Below are 23,895 nucleotides of genomic sequence, written 5' to 3'. Positions count from 1 at the left end.
GGCTTGTAGCTTTACATGGTACGGTATCATGATAGCAGCAGCATAAGCTTAATATGCATTAGACATCAAACTGACACAATCTGTTTAAGAGCCTTCCATGTTCTTGTCCTGATTTGTTGATGGCCGCAGTCTGCAAACAATTACTGTGTAATTCACGATGCGTGTGTTCGTGCCATGAATCATTCATACGGGGGGGTTGTGGCGAGTAATCACGTGGTAGGGTCTGGTTGTTTTGTATACGTCCAAAATGGCTGAACGAAAGAAGAAGATTAGTGGTGGAGGGAAACGTTACTGTGTCTGCTGTTCAAACTACGCGGGTAAAGCAGTTGAAAGGCGGATTGTCATGCGGTTCCATTTTGCAAACACAAACCGGAACTACCTGCTGTTCCAAGGGCGCAACTCTGTCCGACTATCGCGTTAGTTTCGAGACAGTGCTATAGATATAAGTATTCTATGTATGTTAGGGAAGAAATAGAACTCTAAAGTCGTGAAGCGGCAGCAATCGGCTCCTGGCCGCCATCATTGATTTTCCCCAGCCCAACCTAGGCAAATGTATGCTACAGGAATCCTGTGAAAGATCGACTTTAGCGTCTATTCCAGACCTTAAGTAGGAAGATATGAACAGTTAAAATAACAATCAGGTAACCTATATCTAATAAATAAAAGGTTTTCATACAGAAATAACCAAAACATAATTATAAAGTCAACAAAAGTAGATTCGTAGAATCGCCCAAATCAACAAAAGTCGTTTGTGTTTTTGGTGTGAACTTTGTTTTGCCGACAACCGGAAATGACGTGTACGCAACATTTGTGATGTAGATCTTCCTTATATGGCACGAAACGAATGTGGTTGGTTGAAAAAAAAGCCGCTGCTCTAAATAAGCCTATTGTCACAAGGCAGCAGTGCTACTGTGTCCCACGATGGAGGGTAGGGGCCAAGGCAGAGAGGATGAAGGGTAGGGTTGAGGATAAGTTCATGGCCAAGGCTACAGACTACAGCCTCGTGAAACACTGGGAAGAACTGTGGTATTGATTCTGTTCACCAGCATTCCTCTCTCTATTCCACCAGCACGCAAGTCTGATCGACACGGGATGATGCATCGTGAGACCGCAAGGACGTTCAAAAACAAAGACTGTGTTCATTTTCCTTATTTGCAAAATAAAGTGTTCACATTTCGTGGAAAACGGAAGGGTCACTCAAATAAAAATATTCTTCTAATGGTTGCTTTAGTTAGACGGGAGTTCCTTTCAGATGTAAAAGTCAACTTGCCACGGATTAATTGCGTGGGATACAGTATAATAAAGAGCCAGGGATGTTCACACAACCAACCCTCCCACCAGCTCATCCAGCCAGTCAACGATCAACCATATACACAGTAAACACAGCTAGCAAAATAAATGCATACCTTCCTCGCTTTTTCCGATAAAGAAAATAATAAGATAATGTAATAGAATAAAATAATCACATATAACTAATAAAGATATTAAATAGAAAATAAAAAAATAAATAAAAAAAGCAAACAAGATAACATAAAACGAATAAGATAAAATAACACGAAGATGACATAATAAGCTACAGATGAAAAAGATAGAAACAAGCGAATAATCGTGTTTTAGGCAGGCTTGAATTTGAAAAGAACCCGTGAGCTGGACCTGATGGGGGAAGAAACGAATGTAACATGTGAAAAAAACGCGACCAAGGGAAATAGCTTGAGGAAGCTGATGAAATCCCCCAAGACGTCCTCTTGGCAACTACAGATGACGGGAAATCGATGTAATAACCGACCCGATGACGTGTACAATAATACTTGATCAGAAAGTGTTCTTTGGCCCCCACTCAATCCCCTACATACCCCCCCCCCCCCCTTTCCATCTTTCCCGATTCACAAACCCTGGTGTCGATTGAGAGACACAGACGCTCGCGCGCACGCACGCACGCACGCACACGCACACACACACACAGACAGACACACACACACACACACACACACACACACACACACACACAGCCAATTAACTACCCCAGCCTCAATCATGTTAGAGACAGCAGCAGTCTGACAATCGGTCACAAATTGAAGTGAGGCCTCTGTCGACCACCGAGGGAAAGTTCCTTGGGATTTTGCCACCATGCCCGAGTTTGCAATTTTACATAAGAGAGGAACACAAAATTCGGGCGAACAAAGAAAGGATCTAATTCTAATTACAGCGTCTTGGGGCAAGATGGCCGCTTGGGAGGACAAGATGTCTGGGTTCTCTCCCTTCTGGGGAGAAGAATTAAGCCGTCCCATTTATGTTCGACTGTTACATCAGTTAACATGGACGTATTTTTCATCTCACATCCCGTCCTCGCGAGATTGTATGAGAGGTGTGGAGGCTGTCTGTGCTGTTCCTGCTTGTAAATCCGTAATACGAAAATGGCGAAGACTTTCTTTTTGTTTATTTACAGCTGAGAGTTGTCTTCTTCTTTTTTTAAAATCTAATTCCTCTTCTTGTTATTCTTCTTCTGCTGACGTGCAACTGTATGGTCTGACGGAAGAGGACAGGAAACTAAATTAAAAAGTGCTGCAAAAAAATAGAACTAAAGAAAAGTTGCTGAGAAGATAAAAACAAACAGCCAAAAAAAAAAAAAAAAAACCCACACAGACGAAAGAGGATGGAAGAAAAAATAGACCCAGACAAAAGCAGAGACTGACGAAATGAAACACACAAAGGAGACGACTTTAAAAAGAACAGAGACGGGTTTAATCGTTCTTGGTAAAAAACAACATTAGGCCAAAAAAAAAAAATTGTCTGTTTAGGGTAACCCGACCGACCCTATCGATTTGGCGCCGAACCAAAAACTTTTTTTTGATTTCAAAAAAAAAAAAGAAAAAAAAAGAGGTAAAAATGCTAAAAAGAGACATTTGGCGTTTCTTTCTCTCCCTTTCTCTCTGTTTTATTTATACGTTAGTTTTGAAACATGTATTCATCAAATATAAGAAGTGAATGTTCAGCCAACATAGCATTTACACACACACACACACACACACAAAAAAACCAACAAAAAAAAACCTACCTACCTACCGACCCTACTTTTTTTGGTCATGTTACCCTAAACAGACAATTTTTTTTTTTTGGCCTTATTGTCTGTAATTTCCGAGCAGATATAAATCTTTGCTGACCTTTTTACCATCGTGAAGATTTGGCGCAGCATGCATTATGTAACGATCAGAGTCTAAGCTTTCAGGGAACTCGCCATTTCTTCTAGAAGTAAGCAATGGGTGATTCGATCTTCTCCCATACTCTAGCAGATCGAAGGATTGTTGCTCAGGTCCTTCCGTTGTCTCCTCCAGTATTCTGTAGCTCACCCCACCTCACCCGTCCATTGTCTCGCTTTGCCCATGTTTTGTCCAACCTTTCGGTCACGTGACAGCGATAGCACCCTCTGCTTCTTCTTCGTTGTTGTAGTTGATGTTGTTGTTGTCGTTGGTGTTGCTGTCGTTGGTGTTGGTGTCGTCGTCGTCGTTGTTGCTGTTGTTGTTGTCGTCGTCGTCGTTGTTGTTGTTGTTGATGTTGTTGTTGTCGTTGTTGTTGTGTCGTCGTCGTCATCGTCGTTGTTGTTGTTGTCGTCGTTACTGTTGTTGCTGTTTTGGTGGTGGTGGTGGTGGTGGTTTGTTGGATGGTTGATGGTTTGGTTAGTCAGTGAAATACTAGGAACATTTACAACACAAACTTTTCAGGCCCATGCAATTTGTTCACCCCTTGTGGTATGCACGAACAAATAGACCAAAAGCCGTTTAGGTTGTATTGTTCATTCTTAGGTTTTGTTTCTGGTTCATTGTTTGTTATGGGGGCCAGGAGGCCCCCATTCATACGGATAGTTTCGAGGTTGACCATGGGCAGCGCCATTTTGTTGTGAAATACGTCATCAGTTTGTGTACACAGGAAGTTGTGACATCCGTCACCCTATGGGAGGGGTGAAGGCAACATTGTTCATCAGTAGAAAGTTGTGAAATCCGTCACCCTATGGGAGTTGTGAAGGCAAAATTGGTCATCACTGAGTCTGTGTAACACAGGAAGTTGTGAAATACGTCACCCTATGGGAGGGGTGACGGCAAAATTGTTCAACAAAAACATCTTAGGTCGACCTGTGCAGGGTCAACCGCAACAAACTCAAACCATTCACACTTTGCTGTATTTGAGTAACTTATATACCGACATTTTTATTTCTTATTTTTAGCACAGGTGTAGGAAAAAATCATGAACCAAAATGTTATTTATTTTCTAATTTAACATTTGTTTTACAAATGTGACCATGGTCTTTTAAACATACAGTGACATTAAACATTGTTATGTTAAAAAAAAGAAAAAAGAAAAAAAGCTTTTGTGCACAAATCAGAAAATACATTGTACATTTTACCTACAGGCCAAACCGTGAGTGTCTGTGGCAAAGCCCGACCCAGGAAATTGCACTGATTTTATATTTAGATCAATGGGAAATTGTCAAGAACAGGCGCTTGCATTTGGATGTGTCCAATGATAGTAGGTTTGGTTGTGATCAATCAGAATAATGTAGGAATAAAAATGTATGACAGTTTGGTATGATGACATGTAATTCACATATGCTGAAATATAATATTATACATCATGTAATATTATTATGGCTGTTGCCATGACCATGAAGTCCAACAAAGGTTTGATGTAATATAATTCAAAATACCAAAACCAAGCACCTATTAATCTCGTCTATGCGCGTGAAGATTGAGGCCGTCTGCCAGTAGCGGTTAGGTCATACAGTGGAACCCCTCTCTAGCGACCTTGAAAATGTTGACAAAAATCGATCCTTATGGAGGGGGGTCCTTACAGAGGGAGGGGGGCGGAGTCAGGGGGCCACAAAGAAAGTCAGATTTTCTTAAAAAAAGAAAACAGAGAAGTTTGAGTTGCTGAGGACCGTTCCCTCAAGCAAACTGCTTCGATTTCATGTTTGTCCATGGTGTCCACCAGTTCTGGTGCATGTACTACCCTGGCCAAGTTTCCTCTCAAGACATCAAAGAGACCGCCCCATAGGTTAAACTCCCCATAGGTTAAACTCGGTCACTGACCCGGGTGCAGGAAGTGTTTCCTCTCTCAGATATGAAAGGGGAACCACCTCTCATAGCTAAAACTGGGTCAATGACCCCTGGGAAGAAGGTCAGTGTCTATAAAATTTTAATCCTAGGCCTGCGGCCAGGGGGGGGGGGGGGGAGTATACTGGTACCATTTGAGAATCAGACCAAATGAGAATTGAACCATTTGAGAACATCCTTTTTTTTTTCAATCACTACATCGAAGGCCTGCGGCCCGGGGTTCACATGGGTTGGTTTGTTTGTTTGTTTCAAACCCACACCCATATACACACATTTCACATTTAAACCATTTGTCGGCCCCCTGTCGATATTTATCGACTAAGTTCCTTGTTACTGTTTTTGACGATTGTTTCTTCTCGCGTCGGTAGGTACGCGTCTACTTATCTTGAGAAAGAGAGAGAGGTAGAGAGAGAGAGAGAGAGAGAGAGAGAGAGAGAGAGAGAGAGAGAGAGAGAGAGAGAGAGAGACATACACACACACACACACACACACACACACACACACACACACACACACACACACACACACAGAAATATCAATTATTGCTATGGCAACCTCTTATCTGTACCTCTGTAAATCATAAACGCCAAAGTCAATAATACGGAATTGGCGGGCAACTTAATAATATTGACACTTGAGATAATCGGATTTTAACCATTGATTTTTTTCCAAGCTAGCTTGTTGTAGAGGAATGGGATCTGACAATATCTGATACTGTGGAAGCCGGGACATTTTCACGATGATATCCGCGCTGAGCTGAGCGAGGTAACGCGTGAATGAGTGTCAGCCAAAATTCAGAGTCGCATCAACCGTCAGCCATGGTTAATGGTTATCCCAGATTGCAGCGCGAGTATGCATATCACAATTTTCATGTATATCAAGTAATTTTCACCGGTGGGAGGGCACCTTCTTTCTTGAGTAGTTACTGTCAAGGTATTAGTTGTACTTTGATGAGATAAGACAATTGTAAAACACAGTGTTTGGTTCCGTTTCGGTTAATTCCACAGGCAAGAAGCTTGACTAGTCACTTGACTAGTCACTAAATGACTAATCAAGTAAATTTTGTTTAGATTAGTGAGATTTTGCAGCCACTGAATCCAGAACCGCCTGAGACATGCCATTGTTGGTTTTGAATCAGCCTGTGAAATGTTAGTAGGCCTATCTTGAGATGCTCTGTGCGGGGAGGTCTTCTTGCTCCACGGTTCAGCTAGAATAAGCGGCTTGTCGAACCGTTATCTTTCTCTGGCCACCTGAATTGTTGTCAAAGCACAGTCCCGCAAACTTGCCCGCTATAAATTTTCCCAAACGGAGACCGAGATAATTCCTACGGTGATCAGGTCATTAAGTAACACGTTTTGACGTTAGTCAGTTGAACATTTACATTTTCCTTATTATCATGCGACAAGTAAAGATAACTTCCTTGTCGTGCAAACCATCTTTGTTTTTAATCTTTAACTTTATTATCCCATTGGTGGGAAATTCGGGACGCTCCCTCCCAGTGGAAAGCTAGCATCTACCAGAGTCGCGCTACAGGTGTGGGCTTATTTATGTGTTATCCCCGAGTACGGTAGTACTTGGGTCCTGCAGACTTTAATTGTGTGTCTGTGTGTGTATCTGTCTGTCTGTCTCGACTTAACAGCTTATTGCTGGGAAACTACTGGGCGCAGTTCGTTCAAAAGTTGATACACTAACTTGATAATAGGTCCGATTGATCGTATTAAAACTTCATAATGTTACCTGGGACCTAAATGCGAAATATTCCACAAAAACGACTCTTAACGGGGGGAGTTTTTGCGGACCTGAACTAAAGGGGAGACTTGGGCGGCTGAGCCGAACACGTCACGCAGTGACGAGAAAAGCATGATTTGCAAGACAGCCGACGGGTGGGGATTTGGTCTCGGCAAAGAAACTATTGGTCTCGGTGAAAGAGAGACAGAGAGCACGAGAGAGTCTATGGCCAAAGTGATCGGGGTTCGATTCCCGGCATGGGCGGTCTAATTTTTTTTTTTTAATTCTTGTTTACTATTGTTTATTATGAACGTTTTAATGTTTTATTTTACTCTAATAGTTTTTTTAATTGTGTAAAATAAATAAAAAAAATTTTTTTTTAAATCCAAGTGATCCGGGTTCGATTCCCGGCATGGGCGGTCAAATTTTTTTTTTAATTCTTGTTTACTATTGTTTATTATGAACGTTTTAATGTTTTATTTTACTCTAATAATTTTTTTAATTGTGTAAAATAAATAAATATATATATTTTTTTTTAAATCCACGTGCACAAGACAAAAACTTTCATACTGGGGGAAGAGTACTCGGGTCCAGCGCCAGCGTTTTTTATCAACCACCTGCACTTATGGCAGAACGACAAAGGACTTTTACGTGCCACTGTAGTGACACGAGAGTGGAACATGGATATCGTCTCTGAGTCTGCGCATAAATGTGACCCGTGTCCGTCCCGGCCTGGATTCGAACGGTTCAACCTGTGACCCCAGGCTCTGCCAACTGAGCTAACCGTCATAGTCAGACCTGTGCACACTCAAAACGCTCATCAGTAGTAAGGCCTAAAAAAACAAGAAATTCCTCCCAGGTAGGAAAAACACTCCCGTCCGTACCATTCTCACTGCCACCAACTGAGAAGGTTATTTCCCTTTGACCATTAATATGTCCCTCTATAAGTCCTTGTAGAATCTTAATCCACCAATAACTCCCTAACCGTGTGTTTGACTGGTCCCAATTTTTGTAAGGGCCGTCTCAGGAATGTATAGAACCTGTTCACCAAGTTTGGTGACGATCGGTCCGTTCATTCTTGAGATCTATATGCGAACACAAACACACAAACAAACAAACACATCGACCGAATCCTATACACACCCCTATACCGGGGGTGTAAAAATAGGTGTGGTTACGGTAACCCGACCTACCCTATTTTTAGGGGCCGACCCTATAACTTTTTATTACATTTGTCAACAACAACAAAAAGAAAAAAAGAAAACGAGTGCAGAAAACGCAATGAAAGCGAAAGCGCTCGAGTCGCACACTTATTTCCCTGTCAAGTAGGTTTAATTTGTACACATTAGAGAGAAAAAAGTTTAAAAAAAAATAAAAAAAAGTGATTGCCTACCTTCCTACCCTATTTGTTTTGGCTATGTTACCGTAACCACACCTATTTTTTTTTTTTTTTTTTGCCTAAACAAACCAAATTTCAGTAGTTTTTAAAATGTTTCAGTAGTATTAAGCTGTAACGACAGTTCAAGACATAATTCTGCTCACAAAGCACACAAACTGAAACACTATGACGCAGTAGAATGGGAATTACTATTTATTAACAAGCCAAGGTGAAACATCAACACTGTTGTAACATTTGTTGTGAAAATGTCTTTGGTCTCGTCATTTGGACGCTGGACGAACTATGCCTAAGAACAAAGACTCAATGCTGAGAACACGCGCGCTTCCGGTAAATCGGAAAACGTCTTTTCAGCGCAACGGCCAACTAATTGGTCAAAACATCCCGAAGAAATGCAATCTCAGCGGCTTCCACCTGCACCATAGTCGTGCTTATTTGGAATGTGACGTCCTGTACTTCGTCAGTCTTACCTATCTCGAAAACTAAGCGTCGTAGAGAACCAGTGCCCTTCCATTATAACTCAGTTGGCAGAACATTGGACTACCCCCCGCGGGTAAGGGGGAAGAATTTACCCGATGCTCCCCAGCATGTCGTAAGAGGCGACTAACGGATTCTGTTTCTCCTTTTACCCTTGTTAAGTGTTTCTTGTATAGAATATAGTCAATGTTTGTAAAGATTTTAGTCAAGCAGTATGTAAGAAATGTTAAGTCCTTTGTACTGGAAACTTGCATTCTCCCAGTAAGGTAAGTAAGGTAATACATTGTACCACGTTGCAAGCCCCTGGAGCAATTTTTTTATTAGTGCTTTTGTGAACAAGAAACAATTAACAAGTGGATCTATCCCATCTCCCCCCTTTTCCCGTCGCGATATAACTTTCGTGGTTGAAAACGACGTTAAACACCAAATAAATAAAGAAAGAACATTGGACTCCTCGGGTCACGTAGAGAACCAGTGCCCTTCCATTATAACTCAGTTGGCAGAACATTGGACTCCTCGGGTCACGTAGAGAACCAGTGCCCTTCCATTATAACTCAGTTGGCAGAACATTGGACTCCTCGGGTCACGTAGAGAACCAGTGCCCTTCCATTATAACTCAGTTGGCAGAACATTGGACTCCTCGGGTCACGTACAGAACCAGTGCCCTTCCATTATAACTCAGTTGGCAGAACATTGGACTCCTCGGGTCACGTAGAGAACCAGTGCCCTTCCATTATAACTCAGTTGGCAGAACATTGGACTCCTCGGGTCATGTAGAGAACCAGTGCCCTTCCATTATAACTTAGTTGGTAGAACATTGGACTCCATTATAACTCAGTTGGCAGAACATTGGACTCCATTATAACTCAGTTGGCAGAACATTGGACTCCATTATAACTCAGTTGGCAGAACATTGGACTCCATTATAACTCAGTTGGCAGAACATTGGACTCCATTATAACTCAGTTGGCAGAACATTGGACTCCATTATAACTCAGTTGGCAGAACATTGGACTCCATTATAACTCAGCTGGCAGAACATTGGACTCCATTATAACTCAGCTGGCAGAACATTGGACTCCATTATAACTCAGCTGGCAGAACATTGGACTCCATTATAACTCAGCTGGCAGAACATTGGACTCCATTATAACTCAGCTGGCAGAACATTGCTGCCCTACACGCCACCAGGCGTGAAAGGCAGTAAGTAAGTAATAACTCAGCTGGCAGAACATTGGACTCCATTATAACTCAGTTGGCAGAACATTGGACTCCTCGGGTCACGGGTTCGAATCCAGGCCGGGACGGACACAGGTGCAAACCCAGGCAGTATCCATGCCCCACCATCGTGTCAGCACAGTGGCACGTGAAAGACCTCGGGCATTTTGCAAGAAGTGCATGTGGCTGGTAACACCTATACACGCACACACACCTGGGTAGCGCCACTCTTGTTGCTGATAGCTTTCCACTAGGAGGAAACGACCCGAATTTCCCAGGAATATATTAATAGAGTAAACTAAATGAAATTAAAAAAGCTAATTTACAGGTTGCTCTTCAAGGGAAGGAATTTATCTTTGAGAGAAACAATTGCTCAAAGAAAGATACTTTCTTTCTTTCTTTATTTGGTGTTTAACGTCGTTTTCAACCACGAAGGTTATATCGCGACGGGGAAAGGGGACAGAGGGGACAGAGCCACTTGTCAAGTGTCTCCTGCCCACAAAAGCACCAATCAAAAAATTGCTCCAGGGGCTTGCAACGTAGTATAATATATGACCTTACTGGGAGAATGCAAGTTTCCAGTACAAAGGACCCAACATTTCTTACACACTGCTTGACCAAAATCTTTACAAAAATTGACCATATTCCACACAAGAAACACTTAACAAGGGCAAAAGGAGAAACAGAATCAGTCAGTCGCCTCCCACGACATGCTGGGGAGCATCGGGTAAATTCTTCCCCCTAACCCACGGGGGGTACAGAAAGATACGGTGTCGCTGTTGAAGGCACTAGTTATTTGATGGACAGTGGAACCTCCTTATTAAGACCTTCACAAGTCTGAGAAACTTAGGTCTTAAAAAGGAATGCGTCTTAAAATGAGTGTAAAATGACAAAGGCTATAAACAGTAAATCTGGCAGGGCAAACAGGGTCTTAAAAGGGAGGGAGTCTTAAATCGAACAGTAAATCTGGCAGGGCAAACAGGGTCTGAAAAGGGAGGAAGTCTTAAAAGGGAGGGAGTCTTAAAAGGGAGGGAGTCTTAAATCGAACAGTAAATCTGGCAGGGCAAACAGGGTCTGAAAAGGGAGGAAGTCTTAAAAGGGAGGGAGTCTTAAAAGGGAGGGAGTCTTAAATCGCGGGGTCTTAAACAGAGGGTTCGACTGTAATAGTTTTCATCCAGAGGTTTGTGTGTTTGTTTGTTTGTTTGTTTAACGCCCAGCCGACCACGAGGGGCCATATCAGGGCGGTGCTGCTTTGACATAATTATAACGTGCGCCACACACAAGACAGAAGTCGCAGCACAGGCTTCGTGTCTCACCCAGTCACATTATTCTGACACCGGACCAACCAGTCCTAGCACTAACCCCATAATGCCAGACGCCAGGCGGAGCAGCCACTAGATTGCCAATTTTGAACCCACGACCTCCCGATCACGGGGCGGACGCCTTACCACTAGGCCAACCGTGCCGGTGTAACACGAAATTTTTACTCCACGAAAAATTTACTCCGGAGTAAATATTTCGTACGAAATTCTTACTCCGAGTACACTTTTCGTACGAGAAAAGAACTCCCCAAGGCACGAAAAAATTACTCCCTCCACGAAATTTTTACTCCCCATTTTTTTTACTTCCAGTAAAAATCTCGTACGCAAAAATGGGATGCGGGCGAAGGGATAATGCCAATAAGTGATATCGCGCACACGAATGTCCTTCCACCCCTTTCACCACCAAGACTAACAGGGGACAAGGGAGTAAACATTTCGTACACCTGGCATGGGAAGTTAAATTGCTCGTGTTGGGGTGAAGTAATTTATTCGTTATTTATTCGTCAGGGGAGTAACATTTTTGTACGAAATGTTTACTCGGAACTCACCTGTCTTAGGGAGTAATTTTCTCGTGTAATGGGGGAGTGCTTTTTTCGTAAAGGGAGTAACTTTTTCGTACGAAATGTTTACTCCGGGGTAAAAAATCATGTGGGAGTAATTTTCTCGTGTTACACCGGTCTCATCCAGAGGTGCTGCGGGTGTACGGCAGCTGCCGTTAACAATGGCCTTATTATCAAAAGAAGCCGTTGAACTCGACAGATTTAACGAGAAATCAATACAAGCGTGTGTGTGTTCCTTGTGTTCGCAGGCGTGGGGTATTGTAGAAAGACAACAGTTAGAAATGTTGCAGCAGGCAGTTTATCTGTCAATAGAGGAATTCACCCGCAGTTAAAAATGTTTTTAAGAAAGAAATACTGTACCACCATCATTTTCCATCAAATCAAGAACATGTTGCATCTGTTGTGTGTCTGAAACAATAAGGTTATGTTTCCAAATCATATTGGACTGTTGTTTTCTTGTTCATTTGTTTGCCATTTTAGTTTGCTGAAAATCAAATGCGTGAAAGCAGCCATTGTGTGACATTCCTTGACAAACAACACACGTTCATTTCAGGTAAAGAAGACAAACAAAGTGTACAGGTTAAAGAGGTGATGCACCTAGCTGTTAAAGAGGTGATGCACCTAGCTGTTAAAGAGGTGATGCACCTAGCTGTTAAAGAGGTGATGCACCTAGCTGTTAAAGAGGTGATGCACCTAGCTGTTAAAGAGGTGATGCACCTAGCTGTTAAAGAGGTGATGATGCACCTAGCTGTTAAAGAGGTGATGCACCTAGCTGTTAAAGAGGTGATGCACTTAGCTATTAAAGAGATGATGCACCTAGCTGTTAAAGAGGTGATGCACCTAGCTGTTAAAGAGGTGATGCACCTAGCTGTTAAAGAGGTGATGCACCTAGCTGTTAAAGAGGTGATGATGCACCTAGCTGTTAAAGAGGTGATGCACCTAGCTGTTAAAGAGGTGATGCACCTAGCTGCTAGAGAGGTGATGATGCACCTAGCTGTTAAAGAGGTGATGCACCTAGCTATTAAAGAGGTGATGCACCTAGCTGTTAAAGAGGTGATGCACCTAGCTGTTTATGCAGAGAATAAAAATTATCCGTTTTTGTTTTAAAAGTTGTGCTTTGGAGAAATGTGACCCGGTGTAACACGAAATTTTTACTCCACGAAAAATTTACTCCGGAGTAAATATTTCGTACGAAATTCTTACTTTTTCGTACGAGAAAAGAACTCCCCAAGGCACGAAAAAATTACTCCCTCCACGAAATTTTTACTCCCCATTTTTTTTACTTCCTGTAAAAATCTCGTGTGCAAAAATGGGATGCGGGCGAAGGGATAATGCCAATAAGTGATCTCGCGCACACGAATGTCGCGCTACCCTCCTTCCACCCCTTCCACCACCAAGACTAACAGGGGACAAGGGAGTAAAAATGTCGTACACCTGGCATGGGAAGTTAAATTGCTCGTGTTGGGGTGAAGTAATTTATTCGTTATTTATTCGTCAGGGGAGTAACATTTTTTTACGAAATGTTTACTCGGAACTCGCCTGTCTTGGGGAGTAATCTTCTCATGCAATGGAGGAGTGCTTTTTTCGTAAAGGGAGTAACTTTTTCGTACGAAATGTTTACTCCGGAGTAAAAATCTCGTGGGAGTAATTTTCTCGTGTTACACCGGTCCTTCGTGTCATGGAAGTACTCGACACTGAAAACCACTCCTTGGCGCATGATGACAATGTGTTGGAACGACCTTGTAGGGGACACGTTATTATTATTTGTACACATGGCTGCTGCTCTATCACAGCTTCGGTAACTAAATGAATCGTTTTGTGTGCTGGAAATGGCATCATGAATATCAGCCGTGGATATGGTGTCATGTTGTGCCTCGACTGAACAAAAGGGTGTGTTTTTTCCAGTAATTACATAATCACAAACTTCTTCGAAAACATACAGGTTCCTATCGGCTTTGTAGTGCACACCTCGCGGCTGGCTCCCACTCGGCTGGTACATTCCTCGTGCTGGCTCGCGCGGCTGGCTCCCACTCTTCCGTTTGTCTACCGTTAGGAACGTAATGTTTTGCACAAACCCTTGGCCCCACAATTCCAAGTTACTCGCCACATTTGAGCTCAAGTGACCCCAGAGAACCAGAGATACAGTCCCCATTCTTCAACTGGACAAACAAACAACCACAGAGAGCGGCTACAATAATGAACGTATCTCGACGTACTGTAAATCTAACGTTTTGTTTTGTCAATAGGTATTAAACGTTCCAATAACCTACAATTCTTCAGATTTTTCTCTCTCTGATAAAACAGGGTCTTAAAAGAGAGCGAGTCATAAATTGGGGGGCCTAGAAGGGGGGGGGGGGGGGCACTGTACTGTAGACTTTGGCCTAACACAACCCCTGCTCTGAATTCATCCCTACCATCTGCCAGCAGTGACGGTAAAGATGTAGTGTAGCCCAGAATACCTGGTAACGGCAGTACTTCGCTTGGTGATTTATGACGCTCAGAACAAGGGGAGGGGGAGGGGGGAGGGGGGGGGGGCATTTCCCTCATGTCGGGAGCCTGGTGCGGAAATTGGCAAAGAGGAATGAATGACAAATAATGCGGCTCCCCATACTGATGCGATCTGCTAGCGGATTGACGCTCTTTCCGTTCATGTCAATTGGTCGGCTGCCCGTTGGGGGTCTTTGCCCTCGTCCGTCTTGTGTGTGTGTGTGTTCCGCCACGTCACGGTGTTGGGGCTCGTGGGGTAAGGTCTTTGATGTGGTGGGGGTCCTACACTGGTGCCTGTTTCTATTGAGGCTCGGGGGGCAAGGTCTTTGATGTGATGGAGTCCTACACTGGTGCCTGTGTCTGTTGAGGCTCGGGGGGCAAGGTCTTTGCACTTTGATGTGGTGGAGTCCTACACTGGCGCCTGTTTCTGTTGGGGCTCGGGGTGCAAGGTCTTTGATGTGGTGGAGTCCTTCACTGGCGCCTGTTTCTGTTGGGGCTCGGGGTGCAAGGTCTTTGATGTGGTGGAGTCCTACACTGGCGCCTGTTTCTGTTGGGGCTCGGGGGGCAAGGTCTTTGATGTGGTGGAGTCCTTCACTGGCGCCTGTTTCTGTTGGGGCTCGGGGTGCAAGGTCTTTGATGTGGTGGAGTCCTTCACTGGCGCCTGTTTCTGTTGGGGCTCGGGGTGCAAGGTCTTTGATGTGGTGGAGTCCTTCACTGGCGCCTGTTTCTGTTGGGGCTCGGGGTGCAAGGTCTTTGATGTGGTGGAGTCCTTCACTGGCGCCTGTTTCTGTTGGGGCTCGGGGGGCAAGGTCTTTGCACTTTGATGTGGTGGAGTCCTACACAGGCGCCTGTTTCTGTTGGGGCTCGGGGTGCAAGGTCTTTGATGTGGTGGAGTCCTTCACTGGCGCCTGTTTCTGTTGGGGCTCGGGGTGCAAGGTCTTTGATGTGGAGTGGTGGAGTCCTTCACTGGCGCCGGTTTCTGTTGGGGCTCGGGGTGCAAGGTCTTTGATGTGGTGGAGTCCTACACTGGCGCCTGTTTCTGTTGGGGCTCGGGGTGCAAGGTCTTTGATGTGGTGGAGTCCTACACTGGCGCCTGTTTCTGTTGGGGCTCGGGGGGGGGGGGGGGGCAAGGTCTTTGCACTTTGATGTGGTGGAGTCCTTCACTGGCGCCTGTTTCTGTTGGGGCTCGGGGTGCAAGGTCTTTGATGTGGTGGAGTCCTTCACTGGCGCCTGTTTCTGTTGGGGCTCGGGGTGCAAGGTCTTTGATGTGGTGGAGTCCTACACTGGCGCCTGTTTCTGTTGGGGCTCGGGGTGCAAGGTCTTTGATGTGGTGGAGTCCTACACTGGCGCCTGTTTCTGTTGGGGCTCGGGGGGCAAGGTCTTTGATGTGGTGGAGTCCTACACTGGCGCCTGTTTCTGTTGGGGCTCGGGGTGCAAGGTCTTTGATGTGGTGGAGTCCTTCACTGGCGCCTGTTTCTGTTGGGGCTCGGGGTGCAAGGTCTTTGATGTGGTGGAGTCCTTCACTGGCGCCTGTTTCTGTTGGGGCTCGGGGTGCAAGGTCTTTGATGTGGTGGAGTCCTTCACTGGCGCCTGTTTCTGTTGGGGCTCGGGGGGCAAGGTCTTTGCACTTTGATGTGGTGGAGTCCTACACAGGCGCCTGTTTCTGTTGGGGCTCGGGGTGCAAGGTCTTTGATGTGGTGGAGTCCTTCACTGGCGCCTGTTTCTGTTGGGGCTCGGGGTGCAAGGTCTTTGATGTGGAGTGGTGGAGTCCTTCACTGGCGCCGGTTTCTGTTGGGGCTCGGGGGGCAAGGTCTTTGCACTTTGATGTGATGGAGTCCTACACAGGCGCCTGTTTCTGTTGGGGCTCGGGGTGCAAGGTCTTTGATGTGGTGGAGTCCTACACTGGCGCCTGTTTCTGTTGGGGCTCGGGGGGCAAGGTCTTTGCACTTTGAAGTGGCGGAGTCCTTCGCTGGCGCCTGTTTCTGTTGGGGCTCGGGGGGCAAGGTCTTTGATGTGGTGGAGTCCTACACTGGCGCCGGTTTCTGTTGGGGATCGGGGGGCAAGGTCTTTGATGTGGTGGAGTCCTACACTGGCTCCGGTTTCTGTTGGGGCTCGGGGTGCAAGGTCTTTAATGTGGTGGAGTCCTACACTGGCGCCTGTTTCTGTTGGGGATCGGGGGGCAAGGTCTTTGATGTGGTGGAGTCCTACACTGGCTCCGGTTTCTGTTGGGGCTCGGGGGGCAAGGTCTTTGATGTGATGGAGTCCTACACAGGCGCCTGTTTCTGTTGAGGCTCGGGGGGCAAGGTCTTTGATGTGGTGGAGTCCTACACTGGCGCCTGTTTCTGTTGAGGCTCGGGGGCAAGGTCTTGGTTGAATCCTACACTGGCGCCTGTTTCAGGATGTTGTTGCCTGCGTGTCCGACCAGGGTCTCTGTTCTCGGCTCTCATGCGCTTGTCGGTGGATTCTGGCACGCGGGAGGGGCCGGTACTTGGTCGATGTTTTTGAGACGGTGGACAATAAAATGTCCACTTGTGAATTTAATGTATAAGTAAATGGAAATGAAACACTGTTTTGACCAAATATCAACTTCTTATTTGATCGACATGTGACAAGGTCGGGACGTGACGATTCAAGAAAACAAAATTGCAAAAAAGAATGATACCAAAAGATGATGGCGCTAGAATGAACGCTGAACTCCTCTCAAGATGATGAATGTTTCTAAGTTATACTACGTAGCTCAATATTCACTTCCGACATGATGGTTATATTTCCCTCTCTCATCAGAAGCCACGCATGCTTGCCCAACTGTTTCCAAATAACGTAACTTCTTTTTTATATTTAGTCAAGTTTTGACTAAATATTTTAACATCGAGGGGGAATCGAAACGAGGGTCGTGGTGTATGTGCGTGTGTCTGTGTGTGTGTCTGTGTGTCTGTGCGTGCGTGCGTGCGTGTGTGTAGAGCGATTCAGACCAAACTACTGGACCGATCTTTATGAAATTTGACATGAGAGTTCCTGGGTATGATATCCCCATACGTTTTTTTCATTTTTTTGATAAATGTATTTGATGACGTCATATCCGGCTTTTCGTGAAAGTTGAGGCGGCACTGTCACGCCCTCATTTTTCAACCAAATTGGTTGAAATTTTGGTCAAGTAATCTTCGACAAAGCCCAAACTTCGGTATTGCATTTCAGCTTGGTGGCTTAAAAATTAATTAATGACTTTGGTCATTAAAAATCTGAAAATTGTAAAAACAAAATCATTTTTTTTTAAAACGATCCAAATTTACGTTCATCTTATTCTCCATCATTTTCTGATTCCAAAAACATATAAATATGTTATATTTGAATTAAAAACAAGCTCTGAAAATTAAATATATAAAAATTATTATCAAAATTAATTTGTCGAAATCAATTTAAAAACACTTTCACCTTATTCCTTGTCGGTTCCTGATTCCAAAAACATATAGATATGATATGTTTGGATTAAAAACACGCTCAGAAAGTTAAAACGAAGAGAGGTACACAAAAGCGTGCTATCATTCTCAGCGCAACTACTACCCCGCTCTTCTTGTCAATTTCACTGCCTTTGCCGTGAGCAGTGGACTGACGATGCTACGAGTATACGGTCTTGCTGCGTTGCATTGCGTTCAGTTTCATTCTGTGAGTTCAACAGCTACTTGACTAAATGTTGTATTTTCGCCTTACGCGACTTGTTTTTTACTGTCAACGAAATCTCGGGCAGAGTTATTTCCGGAATTTGTCGATCAAAAAAGGTAGTATATTGTTGCTCCCATGAGAGCAACAACTTTCAATGCGATGAAAGAATCGAGTGACGTGATGTGGAAATTTCAGGGCGGGGGAAGGGTCTGTCAGTAGTGTGTTTGGGGATTTAACGCGATTTCAATGGATTGATTTGGGTAATTCCGGCGGATCAGTGGAACGAGGGAGGAAACAGTCAGTTGGTGGAGAAGCTGGTGATGTTAGTGTGTGGTTCAGGGGATTGAATTGTGAATACGGGAATGGGGTGTCAACTACAGCCGTTATAATATGCACTGTCGACTGTCACAACAGCTAGAATGGGCAGCTTCCATTAGGTTTGTTTTTCTCGCATAAACATCGGGTCTTTTGTCCTTTGTCTTATACCTCAGTTTTGAGAATTTGTTCATGTATTTGGCGTTTTGTATTGTTGTTGGTGTTGCTGTTGTTGTTGTTGTTGTTGTTGTTGTTGTTGTTGTTGTTGTTCGTGTTGTTGTTGTTGTTGTTGTTGCTGTTGTTGTTGTTGTTGTTGTTGTTGCTGTTGTTGTTGTTGGTTTTTTTCTCTCGTTTTTTTCTTCTTCTTTTTATATTTAGTCAAGTTTTGACTAAATATTTTAACATCAAGGGGGAATCGAAACGAGGGTCGTGGTGTATGTGCGTGTGTGTGTGTGTCTGTGTGTGTGTGTGTGTGTGTGTGTGTGTGTGTGTAGAGCGATTCAGACTAAACTACTGGACCGATCTTTATGAAATTTGACATGAGAGTTCCTGGGTATGAAATCCCCGAACATTTTTTTCATTTTTTTGATAAATGTCTTTGATGACGTCATATCCGGCTTTTCGTGAAAGTTGAGGCGGCACTGTCACGCCCTCATTTTTCAACCAAATTGGTTCAAATTTTGGTCAAGTAATCTTCGACGAAGCCCGGGGTTCGGTATTGCATTTCAGCTTGGTGGCTTAAAAATTAATTAATGACTTTGGTCATTAAAAATCTGAAAATTGTAAAAAAAAATAAAAATTTATAAAACGATCCAAATTTACGTTTATCTTATTCTCCATCATTTGCTGATTCCAAAAACATATAAATATGTTATATTCGGATTAAAAACAAGCTCTGAAAATTAAATATATAAAAATTATTATCAAAATTAAATTGTCCAAATCAATTTAAAAACACTTTCATCTTATTCCTTGTCGGTTCCTGATTCCAAAAACATATAGATATGATATGTTTGGATTAAAAACACGCTCAGAAAGTTAAAACAAAGAGAGGTACAGAAAAGCGTGCTATCCTTCTTAGCGCAACTACTACCCCGCTCTTCTTGTCAATTTCACTGCCTTTGCCGTGAGCGGTGGACTGACGATGCTACGAGTATACGGTCTTGCTGAAAAATGGCAGCTACTTGACTAAATATTGTATTTTCGCCTTACGCGACTTGTTTTCTTTTCTTTTAAACATAAGTTTACTTTAACAAAGATTACAATCATGACATGCATACAAAGTTGTTCGTGTTGTTCAACTGAAAAAAATCTATTTTTTCTCTAATTTGAATGACATAAAGTGGATACTATGGTTTAAAAACAAACGTGTGTGTCATTGCTTGACTGGATTATTAATGATGGGTATAAAGAGGATGCATTCTATTTCCTAATTGAAAACACGCTTATTATTAAGAGGACAGACAATTCATGTCGCAAACTGGACTCGAGGTGTGCCGAACGACCCAACTAGGCTCTGCATGCGAGGAACTGCATGAAAGTGCTCGGAATATCATGAGCGGAAGTCAAGTACGTATTTCGAGTCCTTCGTCTGCACGCGAAGTCTCGTGTCAATCAAAAGAATTACTTTCGTGTTCTGAAAGGCACAGTCCTTCCTGTGTGAACGATTCTACTTTTATCTCAAGTCTCAACAGGCACCGACATTCAAGTCTCAACAGGCACCTACATTCAAGTCTCAACAGACACCTACATTCAAGTCTCAACAGGCACCTACATTCAAGTCTCAACAGGCACCTACATTCAAGTCTCAACAGGCACCTACATTCAAGTCTCAACAGGCACCTACATTCAAGTCTCAACAGGCACCTACATTCAAGTCCCAACAGGCACCTACATTCAAGTCTCAACAGGCACCTACATTCAAGTCTCCACAGGCACCTACATATATTCAAGTCTCAACAGGCACCTACATTCAAGTCTCAACAGACACCTACATTCAAGTCTCAACAGGCACCTACATTCAAGTCTCAACAGGCACCTACATTCAAGTCTCAACAGGCACCTACATTCAAGTCTCAACAGGCACCTACATTCAAGTCTCAACAGGCACCTACATTCAAGTCTCAACAGGCACCTATATTCAAGTCTCAACAGGCACCTACATGTATTCAAGTCTCAACAGGCACCTACATTCAAGTCTCAACAGGCACCTACATTCAAGCCTCAACAGACACCGACATTCAAGTCTCAACAGGCACCTACATTCAAGTCTCAACAGGCACCTACATTCAAGTCTCAACAGGCACCTACATTCAAGTTTCAACAGGCACCTACATTCAAGTCTCAACAGACACCGACATTCAAGTCTCAACAGGCACCTACATTCAAGTCTCAACAGACACCTACATTCAAGTCTCAACAGGCACCTACATTCAAGTCTCAACAGGCACCTACATTCAAGTCTCAACAGACACCGACATTCAAGTCTCAACAGGCACCGACATTCAAGTCTCAACAGGCACCTACATTCAAGTCTCAACAGGAACCTACATTCAAGTCCCAACAGGCACCTACATTCAAGTCCCAACAGACACCGACATTCAAGTCTCAACAGGCACCTACATTCAAGTCTCAACAGGCACCGACATTCAAGTCTCAACAGGCATCTACATTCAAGTCTCAACAGGCACCAACATTCAAGTCTCAACAGGCACCTACATATATTCAAGTCTCAACAGGCACCGACATTCAAGTCTCAACAGGCACCCACATTCAAGTTTCAACAGGCAGCTACATTCAAGTCTCAACAGGCACCTACATTCAAGTCTCAACAGGCACCTACATTCAAGTCTCAACAGGCACCTACATTCAAGTCTCAACAGGCACCTACATTCAAGTCTCAACAGGAACCTACATTCAAGTCCCAACAGGCACCTACATTCAAGTCCCAACAGACACCGACATTCAAGTCTCAACAGGCACCTACATTCAAGTCTCAACAGGCACCTACATTCAAGTCTCAACAGGCACCTACATACAAGGTATAACACCATCCTTCACTTGGACATATTATATACAAGCATTCAATTTCCTGACTACTTCCTGGGCAGAGTTTGATTTATTTGATGAATCAATTTTTTTAAAGCCACCCGTGATTATTATGGTATGTGTTCAAGGGGAGTTGTGATCTTATCCCGTATCAAAGTCTGGTCTGATCCCGTATCAAAGTCTGGTCTTATCCCGTATCAAAGTATGGTCTTATCCCGTGTCAAAGTCTGGTCTTATCCCGTATCAAAGTCTGGTCTTATCCCGTATCAAAGTCTGGTCTGATCCCGTATCAAAGTTTGGTCTTATCCCGTATCAAAGTCTGGTCTTATCCCGTGTCAAAGTTTGGCCTGATCCCGTATCAAAGTCTGGTCTTATTCCGTATCAAAGTCTGGTCTTATCCCGTGTCAAAGTCTGGTCTTATCCCGTGTCAAAGTCTGGTCTTATCCCGTATCAAAGTCTGGTCTTATCTCATGTCAAAGTCTGGTCTGATCCCGTATCAAAGTCTGGTCTTATCCCGTATCAAAGTATGGTCTTATCCCGTGTCAAAGTCTGGTCTTATCCCGTATCAAAGTCTGGTCTTATCCCGTATCAAAGTCTGGTCTTATCCCGTGTCAAAGTCTGGTCTTATCCCGTGTCAAAGTCTGGTCTTATCCCGTGTCAAAGTCTGGTCTTATCCCATGTCAAAGTCTGGTCTTATTATATGTCAAAGTCTGGTCTTATCCCATGTCAAAGTCTGGTCTTATCCCGTGTCAAAGTCTGGTCTTATCCCGTGTCAAAGTCTGGTCTTATCCCGTGTCAAAGTCTGGTCTTATCCCGTGTCAAAGTCTGGTCTTATACGGTATCAAAGTCTGGTCTTATCTCATGTCACCATGTCAAAGTCTGGTCTTATTCCGTATCAAAGTCTGGTCTTATCCCGTGTCAAAGTCTGGTCTTATCCCGTGTCAAAGTCTGGTCTTATCCCGTATCAAAGTCTGGTCTTATCCCGTGTCAAAGTCTGGTTAGATCTGAGATGGTAAGTAGAATATTTTTCACGGGAATGACTCTGCCTTTAAGTCCCGTACCGCATCAATCAAAACGAATCGTCAGAAGAGTTTACGCGTCATGTGCTTAAGACCCTCACACCATTAATCAAATAGAACGAGTCGTTATGGAAACGACTCGCGAAAAGTTTGGAACGACTGTTAGACAATAAATCACCAGCTTACTACTTTTACTCCCAGAAACCCGCTCCAACTCTCACGACAACTGATGGGTGAAGGCAGCGTGTGGAATGAGAATGGCCGTCTTTCCCTGTGACTGGCTGTGAAAATAACGGTTGCATGATAGCAGTCAAAAACACTGAGAAAAAAAGTTAGGTCCAGCTCCCAGTGTGAGGTTTGCAGCTTTCAGAGGAAATGGCTGAAAAGCACCACACATCAAATAGAGTAAACCTGTGTGTTTGGTCTTTCAGTTCACTGACTGACTTTTGGAAACCGTGTCCGTCCGGTTTGAAATGTTTTGCTGCCGGAGCGGTTTGTGTGAGTGTGTGTGTGTGTGTGTGTGTGTGTAGGTGTAGGTGTGTGTGTGCGTGTGTGCGTGCGTCTGTGCGTGCGTGCGTGTCACCTTGGTGGTCGTAGAAGCTGCGTTAAATAACTTCAGTGCTCTGATTACAGATGTGGTTCCACTAATTTCAGATGGGAAGCTTACAAGTAATATTCATTTGGAGTTTGTACAGGAACGATTTAAATCGTTAAATGCAGTAGGATTCAGAGTCTGGCAATCTGGACAAAGTCCAAGAGGTATTCCACGACTTGGCGGCAGCGCCCAAGCTTCTCGTGGTCTTTTGCCACCTGTGGCCTCGTCTGGTGTCATGGGCTGGCTTGGTTTGGACAAGCTCTGGGTGTTCACCAGCCCCCGTGTCTGTGGAGACAAGCTCTGGGTGTTCACCAGCCCCCGTGTCTGTGGATGTAGCACTAATCGAGTTCCATGCGGGGGCAAAGATTAGGATGTTTTGGCTCGGGCTCTGTTGAAGACATTGGTTGGGATTTGGGTTTGGAAGGGGTTGGGCGGAGGGTACCTTGGACTGTGGTCGCCCTGGCTCCACCTCTCCATTATGATCATCTGCCCTGGCTCCACCTCTCCATTATGATCACCTGCCCTGGCTCCACCTCTCCATTATGATCACCTGCCCTGGCTCCACCTCTCCATTATGATCACCTGCCCTGGCTCCACCTCTCCATTATGACCACCTGCCCTGGCTCCACCTCTCCATTATGACCACCTGCCCTGGCTCCACCTCTCCATTATGACCACCTGCCCTGGCTCCACATCTCCATTATGATCACCTGCCCTGGCTCCACCTCTCTATTATGATCATCTGCCCTGGCTCCACCTCTCCATTATGATCACCTGCCCTGGCTCCACCTCTCCATTATGATCACCTGCCCTGGCTCCACCTCTCCATTATGATCATCTGCCCTGGCTCCACCTCTCCATTATGATCACCTGCCCTGGCTCCACCTCTCCATTATGACCACCTGGCCTGGCTCCACCTCTCCATTATGATCATCTGCCCTGGCTCCACCTCTCCATTATGACCA

The 23,895-nt window shown here is 44.3% G+C and overlaps 2 protein-coding genes across 15 annotated transcripts in view; both read left to right on the top strand.

Annotated features, from left to right (window-relative positions):
- The window catches only part of LOC138968370 (glycine receptor subunit alpha-2-like), a 146,447-nt gene that overhangs the window by 8,023 nt on the left and 114,529 nt on the right, over nt 1–23,895 (top strand). The window lies entirely within an intron of this gene.
- LOC138969664 (adhesive plaque matrix protein-like) overlaps nt 19,739–23,895 on the top strand; it is a 22,919-nt gene continuing 18,762 nt past the window's right edge. The window contains exons 1-4 of the mRNA XM_070342521.1: nt 19,739–19,837; nt 19,963–20,202; nt 20,451–20,978; nt 21,103–21,309. Of these exons, the coding sequence (XP_070198622.1) occupies nt 19,739–19,837; nt 19,963–20,202; nt 20,451–20,978; nt 21,103–21,309 (1,074 nt within the window). The remainder of the gene's footprint in view (nt 19,838–19,962; nt 20,203–20,450; nt 20,979–21,102; nt 21,310–23,895) is intronic.

Source organism: Littorina saxatilis, linkage group LG6 (assembly GCF_037325665.1).
Source record: "Littorina saxatilis isolate snail1 linkage group LG6, US_GU_Lsax_2.0, whole genome shotgun sequence".
NCBI classification, from domain to species: Eukaryota; Metazoa; Mollusca; class Gastropoda; order Littorinimorpha; family Littorinidae; genus Littorina; species Littorina saxatilis.
Note: the sequence above shows the minus strand (reverse complement) of the source record. Positions and strands in the feature narration are given on the sequence as shown.